The sequence below is a fragment of the Lagenorhynchus albirostris genome, chromosome 1, assembly GCF_949774975.1.
Source record: "Lagenorhynchus albirostris chromosome 1, mLagAlb1.1, whole genome shotgun sequence".
In the NCBI taxonomy this organism is placed as follows: domain Eukaryota; kingdom Metazoa; phylum Chordata; class Mammalia; order Artiodactyla; family Delphinidae; genus Lagenorhynchus; species Lagenorhynchus albirostris.
Window position 1 is genome coordinate 32,766,010 of NC_083095.1, and position 12,095 is coordinate 32,778,104.

Sequence of the window (12,095 nt, forward strand, 5' to 3'; positions counted from 1 at the left end):
AATGGAGGTCCCGTGCTTACCGCCCTGCCCCCGACCCTGTAACGCTGTATTTACAGAGGCAAGGGCTTTTGAGAAAGCAGGAGTCAAAAACTAAGAGGGAGGATGGGCCTGTTCAGTGGTGTCTGTCCTTATGGGGTCCACATGGTACGACCGGGCAGGGAGCCAGGGCACCCGCTGGTCGTTAAGGCCCGAGGGAGAGGCCTTGTCCTGACACGTATCCACATAGAAGTGGGATCTGTTTAATAAACTGTGTCCTGAGGCTGCCCCTGGAGATCCCCCTTCAGCCCCTTGCTGAGGCGTGGGAACCAGAGCGCAGGACCGGAGGCACTGTCCCTGGGGCTGGTACGTGTGGGAGGAATTAGGTCCCCGGGGAGAGGCCCAGCCTTTTCAGTGCTATGCTGCTCTTCCGTCCTCGTCTTTCTGCAGATCACCCATCCTTTGCCCTGGATCCTATCCCTCCCGCCCCCAACCCAGCAGCTGCCTGGGACAGGCCACTGAGCTGCTCACCTCTTGCTGTTCTCCACCTGCCCCGCAGGCTGCCCCTTCCTCCGCCTTCAGCCTGCCCCCCCGTCCACACTGCCCACATTCTCCTCTCGTGCCCGATCCCATAGGCAGACCCCTGGCCCAGCGGGACCCGCGTGGGCTGCTGCCCTCGTTCTCCCCAGCCAACAAGGGGAGGCCCCCAACCACTGTCCAGACCTCGGAAGGGTGAAGGGAGGTAACAAAGGACCAGGGCTCCTGCCCAGTCTCTGCCCAGTAGCAGTCCAGCATCCTGACCTGCTCCTCTCCCCAGGCAAGGCCGGGGTGGCGGCCAGGGCAGCAGGGGATCACCCCTGCGTCCTCCCCGTACAGGCTTTGGAGACTCGTGTGTCGTGGCAGTGGTGTTTGCTGATGATTCCGGCAGAAATGTGAGGAGATGGAAACGGCCCGCTTTACACTCCCCCACCCTAACCCCCTTCCGGTCCCAAAGTCTCATGCAAAAGGTACAGGAGGCCCCAGGCTACGGTCATGTGTGCGGCAGCAGCTGCCACTGCTGGGCTGGGACGTCGGCCTGGCACTTGCTGGCCACCAGCTGGGTGGTCTTGGCCTCCAGGCAGAGGCCGCTGACTGAATGCTGGATGAAAGAGGCTTTTCTCCTCCATCTCTGTGGGGAGAGGCAGGAAAGGAGGGGAAAGAGAAAACAGTGATTAATAATAATCATAGCGTTCATCCCTTCATTACACGTGGATGCAAGTGGCCCTAGGACACACCCCCATCTAAATGGTCTGTGTGTCCCTTACAGAAGAGGTGGCCACACCCCACGTGCAAGCCTGAAGCCCGTTCCTCCTGAACGCTCTGGCTTCCGTAGGCTGGCACGAAGAACTCGCTGTCTAGGTCAGAGGCCCGCGGGCTGAGTCTAGCCCAGAGATGCATGTTGTCTGGCCTGCACGTGCTTATTTAAAATGTGGCTTAGTCGTCGCATAAAAACCTGCATTTCCAACTTCCCTTTAGACATGGGCCTGGTTTCTTTGGTGGCATCAGTCGGTTGTGGCCGAAGACCTGCTCTCTGCTAGTCAGCCTAGTTCCTGTTGGCCACAGTCCCACCTGGGCCCAACTCTTCTCCTCTAGGGCTTCCCCACTTGCACTCTGTAGGCCCTTGAGTTTGAGTCCTGGACTAGGTGAATCTTTTACTCCTTCAAACAAGATTTCTTCTTCCTGCAGCTCTAAGCTTCTGCCTGCAGCTGTGCAGCCGGTTACCTACACACTTTAATGGGAACTGGTCGTCGTCCCTGCAGAGATTAAGAGTGATGGGAGGGTGAGGGCACTTGAGTCCCCCTATCAGAGTCACGTCCCCCAAGCTTGACAAGGGGGACAAGAGTTGTTCCTGTAGACCATTCTGGAAGTGGCTGGATGGAGGATGGAGTGTGCTTTGGAGAAGGGATGAGAGGCTGAGACCCAGGTCTCGAGGCTCAGGGAAAAGTACAGGGAGACAGGTCTACTTTTGGTTTCTCTGCTATTTCCCTCCCTTGCATCCACAGCCCCTCTTCCTATATCTACCTCGTCCTCTGTCCTCCGAAGAAGTGGGTAATGCTGGAGCCGCAGGGCTCTGAGGGGGAGGGGCCCTGTTCTCACTGGAGCAACTGGGAGAAGGGAGATGAGCAGCAGCAGCTGCAGGGCCAGGGCTGGGGCGGCAGGGGAACGTGGGGTGGCCAGAGAAGGGGACCAACTGGGAGGTGCCAACAGGGTGGAAGGCAGCGAGGGGGCGTGCTGCAGAGCCCAGATTCCCTTTAGGAATGCGGGGCTGAGAACCAGTCTCTCTGGCCCATGTGGTCCCAGCAGAGAGGGCTCCCTGGCTTAAAGGTCCCGGGCAGTGGGCAGGATAGGGCCTTTGGTCCCTCTGGAAGTCACAGCATCCTACTGCCTTGTGCTCTTCCAGTCTCTGACCTCCCGGGAAGGGTTGGCCACACACCCGCTCTGGGCATTGCTGGGCCACACCCTTCTTTCATCCTTATGGCCAATGTGATCGGCACCTTCCTTGACATAAGGTAGGCACCCAATGCAGTTTTGTTTTATGAAGAATGAATGCATGGGTGAATGAATGAATCACCCAGTCATGAGGAAGTGCTCTGCAAATCATGGGATTCTCACTTCCTACCTGTGCCATCAGGCACGGTCTCGGGGTCTCCCTGACTCTCCTGGCCATTATGTTCTGGCCTTGCCAGGGAAACAATATCACCTCACAGCACTCTCCCATCGCCAGTCTTGGTTCTTGGTTCTTATAAGGCAGACAGGGAGGGGGCCCCTCATTTCATAAGTGAGGAGACTGAGGCTCAGAGAGGTGAGGGGGGTGACAGAGCTAGGACCTGCTGACACCATCCCAGCAGCTCTATGCACATGTAACTCTCCCATAACTGATACCCAGGTGGCCTCAGAAACGGGGCCAAAGGGGGACCAGGAAGGGAGGCCTAGATTTGAGAAGGCACCGTCAGTGGGAGAGCTGCTCACCCTGTCCTCCTGGAAGAGAGGGCTCAGCTGTTGGGGCCCCTGCAGGATTTGCAGGGGCAGAAGGAATGGGGCCAAAGGAGATTTCTCGGAGCCCTGGGTCAGTGTGAAGGGGCAAATGGATGCTTCAGCTCCAGAGAAGTATTTGAGTGGTGGCTGCCCTTGGAGCTACTTCCCTGACTTTGGCCTCAGCAAGGATGGGGTTGGGAGTGGGCTCAAGACCTGACCCTCAGAGAGGCCGGTACTCCAGGTAAAGGGGAGCCTGGGGACCCACCTAACTGCAGGGCAGGCAGAGGGGGCAGGCAGGACGAGCTGCAGCGTCCCAACCAGGAAGTGCTTCAGAGCTCTCTCTCCCTCCCTCCCGCGCGCGCGCGCACACACACACACACACACACACACACACACACACACACACACACACACACACACACACACACACACACACACACACGGGGGCTGAAGGGAGAGGAAGGATCCGGCTGCTTTTCCAGAATAAAATAGCAAACTGCCGGTCATCCCTAAAGAAAGAGCCGACCCAGGCAACAGCACAGGGGTGGGAGGAAAGCCCGTGGCTGAATCAAAACGCCAGGCACTCTTCTGCCCCTTGCACTGCCCGCAGCTGGCCAGGGTCAGGCACAGGGGGAGCTACAAGAAGGTGTGGGCAGAGGAAGGACTGGACCAGAGCTCTGGCCTTTGTGTCCATTCCCGGGCAGAGGGGCAGCCCTCCCAGCCAGGAATGGAGTGGGGCTGACTGTCACTGGCTGCTGTGTGCCCTGAGCATCCGATTCTTCCTCAACAGGCAGGTCTGACCTGTGTCTCCCAGGATTCATGAAAATAGGGCACGTGAGAGTGTTTGGCAAATGGAAAAGGCAGTGCTCACGTGAGGCCAGCATGCCAGCTTGGAAAACACTGTGGCTGGATCTGTTTCCCCAATCAGCCAGCAGTCAAGAAATACTTACTGAGCACCTACTATATGCTGGGGCAAGACTGTGGGCTTAGGAGTCATGCTGACCTGGGTTTGAACCTCAGTTCCACCCCTTCCCCACTACGTGATCTGATATGTTTCTTAAATTCAGTGAGCCTCAGTTTTCTCACCTCTAAAATGGGGTTAGTACTAGGGCACACGTTGCTGGGTTGCTGGGAGAATTAGATGAGACGACCTATGTAACACTCCTAGCACAGCTTCCCAGTAAAAGCTCACATTTATTTTGGCTGTGCTGGTTGTCAGGGGATAGGGATACAGTGTTGACAAGATAAATAGTCCCTGCCCGCAAGGAGCCACAGGATGCAGGATGGACATTTAACAACTATTTACCGTACTTCCTCATGAGGAAAACAGTAGACTTGACCTGGATACTGGCTTAGGTCCCCCAAATCCTCACTCTGGAGGGCTTATTTGAGTCTGTATGTCAAACCCGCACTGTGTTCCCCGGGGCTGCCGCCATCCCGTGCCCATGGGCGAGAAGGCTTACCTGCCTGCCTTCTCTTGGGTTGCACGCCTGCAGTACGACCAGGGACCCGGGGGAGATGGAGGTGGAAGTGGCAGCCAGGCACTTCCCCTGCTGCTGGATGAGATGGTCACTGAACAGCCACGCCTGCAAGACAGGGAGCAGAAAGGCCAAGTCCACAAGTACAGCAATGGATGGATGGATAGATGGGTAGATAGAGCAAATACACTGTGTATTTTGGTAACATTTTCTACAAATACTAGGGATGGGTGTATGGGTAATCACTGTACAGTTCTTTCAACTTTTCTCTGTTTGAAATTTTTCATAATAAAATATTGGGGTGGGGGAGCTTAGCTGGAACTGGCCAGAGGACGTATGAAGGGATGCTCAGGGGATGGGGAGAAAGACAGGACATGGGAGCAGGGCAGCCAGGGAGCCAGTCCACGCCGGGGTCTCCATGACCTGCTCTAGTTCACCATGGTGCATCAGCACTCATGTTGCGCACGTGTGTACACAGGCGTCCTGGAGGCCCTGTATATACAGGCGGACCACAGCTGCATCCCAGGAGAGAACTGGACTCTGTTTGGGCAGCATTTCTACCTCTGCAAGGAGAAAGCAGGTGGTGCCCATAGGCGACTGTGTGACAGGCGACAAAGGCGACCGAGTATGGTGGGAGCAGACCCAAGGAGCAGAGTGGGAGGGGACAGCTTGCAGGGTCCTTGGGAAAGTGGGTTTGTGGAAGGTGTAGGCAGAGGGAAGATGAGAACGGGCAGAGAGAGGCCCCCACCCGTGCCCGGTCCTGACCTGGGGGCCCTAAGCCACCTACCTGAGCCGCCGGCGGGCTCTTGGCAGACCCTCTGCAGGTCCCCATGCTGAGCAGGAAGTTACCAGCCGTGTCCTGGCCCTGGGATTCTAAGCAATTAGCCCCCTGCTTAATGATGCCGGGGAGCACTTCCTTCACGGGGACGCTGAGAGAAAAGGCAGCAGTCAGGCTTGTCCTCTGCCCTCCCCGGGCTTACCCACACTTACCCAGAGGGTAGCGCCCTGCCAGCTCTCGGGGCACCCAGGTGTCTGTGGGGAGGGGAGCCGGGGAGCAGGCCTGGCAGTAGGGGGAGGTGAGCAGGAGTGCCTCTGGGAAGACTGGGCCTCGCCCTACTGGGTTCTGGGCAGCTCCGGGAGCCCCAGGGCCTGCCCTGGAGGCCAGGCCTGAGAGGGTTCAAACCAGAAACCAGGGCTCCCCAGCCCAGAAAGAGGACAGGCTGGGGAGAGGCTGAGGCCCAAATGTGGGCTCAATAAACAATCTCGAAATGACAGGGAAGGGGTCACTTTGAAGAGGCAGATGTAAAATACACAAATATGAAAATGTGTTCAATCTCACCAACGATTAAAGAAATACATATCAGAGAGGTACCACTGTTTGTTTACCATATGTGTATATATATATGTGTGTGTGTGTATGATTTATTTACATACATAAAACATTTATATATTTAAGTGTATGTGTGTATATCTATGTATATATATACACATATACATATATATATATACATATATATATTTTTAAATATCACTACCTGGTATTGGCAATAGCTGTGGGATTGGGTGAGAACATAAACTGACCACCTTTTCTGGAGGGCAGTGTGGTATTACGTATCAAAAGCCTTAAAAAGGTGCACACCTTTGTCCCACTTCCAGTAACTTAGTATCCTAGGGCAATAATTAAATATGTGTGCAGAGATTTAGTTTAAAAGATATTCATTCAGAGTGACTGCTTATACTGAAAACATTGGAAATCCCTAGATATCCAACAATAGGGGATGGGCTAAGTAAATTCTGATTCATCTGTAGGATGGAAAAAACCTTTAGCCATTAAAAATGACTCTGGTAATGTGGGAAAGTGTTCAAAACATACAGTTAAGTAAAAGAGGCATGTTTCAAAATAGTGTATTATTAAAACATTTTGTATGCACAGGAAAAACAGGAAAAACACACACACACAGAGATATAAAACACACTATCTTACCCTGTGGGTAAGAAACCTAAGGGGGATGCTGGCCCCAGCTGATGTGGGCTGGTATTCCTGGGTTTAGGTTATACACGCACTTGGCTTACGGACCCACAGGGCATGATGGGGAACCAGGAGGGCTTAGAGTCTGACCACATGCTAATCCTATCTGCCTCTGTTACCTCTGTCAGGAAGAGAACCTGGGCAGGGGGCATGGATCAGAACATTTCCGGCACTCTCTTGTCTCATGTGGACATCCTGCAGGACCTCGACCAAACCAGGTCTTCCTTCCTCAGGGCTGGCTGGAAGCCCCCGGATTCCCAGAACCTACCCGCTCTCACAGAGCCTCAAGGAGAGCCCTTCACTTCCCCTCCACACTACTGGTAGCAGTGCCCCTTCAGAACCCCACACCCCCTTGTAAGAGGTCGTGCAGTTTTAGAACAGAGGCTGCAAACTGTTGGCCCCTAAGCTGAATCTGGCCCTGGACAGGTTTTTTCTGACCTGCCCAGTGTGATTATTGGTGCTTTTAATTAGTTGGCCGTATTTTAAGATTTCAAGTTTACACAGAAAAATCCAGCTTTTTTTTTTTGAACTTTAGAATTTTTTTTTGAATTTTTAAAATTTTTTTATACAGCAGGTTCTTATTGGTTAGTTACCCATTTTATACATATTAGTGTATATATGTCAATCCCAATCTCCCAATTCATCACACCAAAAATCCAGCTTCTTTGGAAAACATAGCAAGGTCAGGCTGCCACACCGAACTTGCATTCCAGCACGGCACTAACACACTGTCATGAGCAGCTGCTGCCCCCTTATGGGTGGAGCTTGTGCATTTCAGTTTGCCATAGTCCCCTCCACTCCCTACAGTCATCCCCACCCACTTATTGACATTGTCTGTCTGATCACTGTAGGATGTAAGTTTGCAACCTGCTAGGTGCAAGGCTGTCGGGAGGCAAAAGCTCCACCCCCTCTGCTTCATCCAGGGGCAACGTGTTATACTTCCCCTCTATACAGAGACAAGGTCCTGCGGGAGCCTCTTTGAGAAGCCAAGGTTGTTTCAGACCCTTCTCTTCTCTTCCCCTCCCTACCCGCTGTTGCTTAGGAAGATGTGCAAGTTGATCAGTTTTCAGAGGTGAGATGTGTACTGTCCAAGTGTGGCAATGTCACTGACAACAAAGGCCTGCCCACTGATGCTTATGCAGGAAACCCGGGGCTTGGGCAGCAATCTCAAGACCAGATGCAGCTCCTGAGGTGTCTGAGTGGTAGCAGCAGCCCAGCAGCAGCTGGGATGGCCATCACTACCCTTCCTCTGCTCTCTGGCAGAGCCAGGCTAAGCTGTCCTATTTGTTGGCAGCCCTCTTAAGTCTGCATCTGCTTTCCTCTCTGTGGACCACCTCGAAGCTGGGCTGCCACTAGCCCTTATGATGCCTTTGTAGAAACAGCAATAGGCATCCCTTTCTTGAGACACTTTACTTCCATCTGTTAGAAAATCATCATAATATAGATGATATTCCTACATTATGATAAAAAAGACAAGAAAGTCTTTTGTTAGAAGACTTTTACTGTCATTTGCCAGGAATTGTAGTAATAAATGTACAATACTGTGTGACCAGCACCCTTCACATATGGTGTGCTTGTGCAATGCACAGCCTGCACAACTGTTCCTGAACATCCTAATAAAAGTAATACATTAGCAATTGCTGAGGCTAGCCACAGAACTCTGATCTGGAAAAGCAGTACTGCAGGCAGGCCTAGGAAAGCAAAGACCTCTCTGTTCAGCCTCCTAAGTTTCTCCACTGACCATCTGCAAGTGTGGCCCAACTATTAGGATCCTGTTTGGAGGAACATGGTATCATTTGGGCCTATAGATCTCCTTTCTAATTAACAACCTGATCCACTCCGGGCCCCTCGCCCTGAGAACTGAGGCAGAACATGAAGGAACAGACCGAGGATGAGTAAACTGGATAGGAATGAACTGCAATTTCTACCTTAACAACAAAAAGTTATTTTTAAACGTCCACACAGTGACAAAACAAACGGAAGATGACTTATGCTCCTCGTATCACACGGCTGGTTTCATCCACTCTCCTGTCTTTGTGATAGATCCAGACTTACGGTAGTTATAAACTACTTCTTCCTCTTGGTCCTCAAGGGACTGCATGGGGACTGGGGTGTGGGGAGGAGAGGCACATCCCCGATCCTCCCAACTCTTCCTCCAGCTCCCCAGCTCCTGTTTGAGGCCTGGAGTCCATGACTCCAACCAGATAGCATGAACTCTGACAGAACATAAAGAAAGACTATGCTTTTTTCCCTCAGAAATGACATGTCTGAATGAAACTGTCCCCTTAAAAGTGGCCACTTGAGGAAGCTATTCATTTATTACAAGTTTGTAAAGTAATGTTCTTCCATGCACAGCCATCATCTGGGGAGCTGGGGTTATCCGGCTGCCAACTTTTTCCAAGGATGCGGCCGCTGCTCAGACCCTTCTGGAATTCCTTGAACATTGCTTGCAGAGTCAGTTTATCCTTGTTACTTGTTTCAGTCTTGTCACCCTGTATTTGGGACCCAGGATTGTATTATCTGGGTTAATCAACCAGCTTACTCACTGGACTTGGCTACAACTTAACTACGGCTGCTTTCCAAAAATCAAATCTGCCCTTGAAGGACAAAGATTTGCCTCCTTGGAGGATCTGCAGGCTCTGAGAGGTGGAGTGTTCTGGAAAGCCATGATAGCATCCTTGGGAGACAGCAGTGGAATAACCCATTCCCCGAGGTGACATTTCCAGAAGAGAGAATGCTAATTTCAAAGTTATTACTGATGCTTATTGACTATGCAATTTATTCAGTTAAAAATATATATCGAGTGCCCATTTTGTGACAGGCACTGTTCTAGGGGCTGGAGATAAGGCAGTGAACAAAACAGATAAACACCTCTACCCTCATGAAGCTTCCTGTCAAGTGTTGGGAGATGACAGTAAAATTAATTGGCCACACATATGCTGAATGACAATAAGGGTGACAGAGGAAAATAAGCAGGGAATGCTGGGGAAGGTGCAGTCGGCCAATGCAGAGTTTGGGGGAGCCTCACGCAGCGGGGACAGCTGAGTCAAGACCTGGAGGAGGTGAGGAATGATGTAGCCAGGATGCTGAGAAGGATTTTGAAATGAGGAAAAAAAGAAACAGCTCTGCCCTCCCTACCCCTGTCATTACAGCTACTGCCCGCCGTCCTGTCACCCACACACATACACCATTTGCATGCTGCTTCCTCATTTGCTGCAGCAAACATTTCCCCATGTTTTTTCACGGTTTATGATTATAACATTAATTGACACATATTTGTTTCGATCGACGCATCATGATTCACTAAACCCAGCCCCTACCGTTAGTTTTTTCTCAATTTTTTCACAGCAGAGAAGCCTACAGTGGACATTTATTTGTCAACAGGTTTTTTTGCTTTGGTTGCTTTATTTCCTTAGGATAAACTCCCAGAAGGAAGAGAGGAGAGTCAAAGGAAATGAGTGTTTCTGCAGCCTTTGCTACATAATGCACTGTTGTTGTCCTAAGGGGACAATGCCCATTTCTAGCTCTAAGGCCCAGTCTGTTAAACTTTGGTTCCTACCACACCTCACTCTTAACTCCTGGTAACCTCCTCCCGGTTCCTCCAGACCCTTCACATGACAACAAACACTGACAGCTAGAAAGAGCCAGATTGCCTGGGCTGGGGAGAGATCAGGGTGAAGGGTCCCCAAGCTGCCGGCCCCCACCCAGGCCAGATGCACGAGTTGAGGGCTGCACTCACGTGAGCTCTGGGTAGACGTTATCCAGGTACCAGCGGAAGGACTTGCAGTTCATCTTCTTCCTCTGCTCGATCCGCGTGGCCACGCTGGAGGAGAAGGCAATGCTCAGCGGGCATGAGAAGGCCCGGGAGGCTGGCCCCCTCTTTCTGACTACCCCAGGGAGCTAGGGCCAGGAGCTGTCCAAGGCTGCCTTCCAGCCTTGGTCCCTGCCTTAAGTCATTCTCTGACCTGCAAGCTCCTCCCAGGGTTCCTGGCCACGCCTTATTTCTCTCCTCAAATTCCTGCTCACCTTTCAGGATCTGCCCAGCCCACAGGGACCAGGCTTTAATCTCGGCTTCTTACTCCTTGAGACCTCAGGTGAGGATACCACTATCTGGTCCTTATTTTCACAGAGAGAGCAGAGCCTTAATGAACTAGAAGTTTTCCTTTCCTGCATTCCAGCTGAGCAGAAAGTGTCTACCAACAAGAAAACCACGCTTTAAACATCTTTCCATAAAGTTGGCAGATAAAAACCATCTGATGTGTCCATGGACACCTTCCTCAGCTCCACTGACCATAACGGCCACTGACAGATGACCTCACCGCCTCTCTGAGCCTGTTGGTTCTCAGTAAAGTGGGGACACAACCATCTACCTCCAAAGGTTTTTGTGAGAATCAAATGAATAAAGGGGACATAAGTGCCTAGCACAGGGTAGGTCCTCAGCAGATGTTACTTCCCCACTAAAAGAAATAGTGACATAACTTCTTTTTTTTTTAACAAGGGATAGATACAAACAAATAGAGGGAGATTCATTGATGATCGCTAATAATGTTTTCAAACATATCTGACCACAGCATTAAGTAAGAAATAAATACATTGTGACCAAGTATACCCATGGGCATATATGGCTACAAACATACAACCAAAATAAGAATTTTCACAAAACAATATCTATGCGTAACTGCAATCAACTGTTCTGTTCTGTACTAATCTGTAATATTCTAGTTCTCTATCATTTAAAAAAAAAACTGGTCACGACTCTCTAAATTGATTTCACAATTAATCCACATTTTGAAAATGCTTAACTAGACTGTAGTCATAACAGTCCGGGGCAGAAAAATAAGCTAACAGATCACTGTCAGATTTTGAACAGCAAGGGGTGGAGTCAAACCCCCTGAGTGCTTTCTACAGAGAGCCATCCTTAAGCACGTCCACAGATGTCTGTCCTGCAGGCAGCTTGTGGACCGGCAGTGCTCTCATAAGCGAGCCCTCCCTGGTTATTTCTCCCTATGAGGCTGCATCCTCCTCAAGGACCAGAACCTTGTCTCTGCGTCGTATACCCTACAGGCCCGGAAGAGCCCAGCGGCCTGGGGCAGCTCAGGTGCTAAGGAGACCCTGAGCGCTTCCCTGGTGTACACACAATTTTGTATTTTGCTAAGGTTGTGGAGGAAGGCCAAGGGGGGCTGGGAGAGGGGCCCACCTGCCGAAGGCCTTCCCTATGGCCGAGGGCCGGGCCTCGTAGTAATACTGCTTGTATTCATCCATCCACACCTCTGCAGTGCGCTTGGTATTCCTAAAAGGGTAGGAAGGAGCAAAATAAGGTCACCAGGGCAGTGACAGAGTTAGGGTTGGGCTCAAGATCAGCTCTGTGAAGTTCAGGGTGCGGAGACAGGAGTGCACGCGAAAGAACGCTGATTGGGGTGGTATCAATGAGAACAGTCTTTTTGGAGGACAATCTGTCAGCATCCGTCAGCTCTGTGGGTATGGATACTCTCTGACACTCCACTTTGAGGAACCTATTCTACCAAAATACCAGCATGTGGGCAAAGGGACATGTACAAGAATACTCGTGTCATAAAACATTCGTGACAACCTAAATT

The 12,095-nt window shown here is 51.3% G+C and overlaps 1 protein-coding gene across 2 annotated transcripts in view; it reads right to left on the reverse strand.

The window, feature by feature from the left end:
- Positions 1-219: 219 nt before the first annotated feature.
- Positions 220-12,095, reverse strand: part of GALNT16 (polypeptide N-acetylgalactosaminyltransferase 16) — a 99,067-nt gene continuing 87,191 nt past the window's right edge. For both annotated transcript variants that reach the window (XM_060140432.1, XM_060140442.1), the window contains exons 11-15: positions 11,696-11,788; positions 10,238-10,321; positions 5,257-5,398; positions 4,455-4,577; positions 220-1,144 (exon numbers count right to left, since the gene is read on the reverse strand). In XM_060140432.1, coding sequence (XP_059996415.1) covers positions 1,007-1,144; positions 4,455-4,577; positions 5,257-5,398; positions 10,238-10,321; positions 11,696-11,788 — 580 coding nt within the window. In that variant the 3' untranslated portion in view covers positions 220-1,006. The remainder of the gene's footprint in view (positions 1,145-4,454; positions 4,578-5,256; positions 5,399-10,237; positions 10,322-11,695; positions 11,789-12,095) is intronic.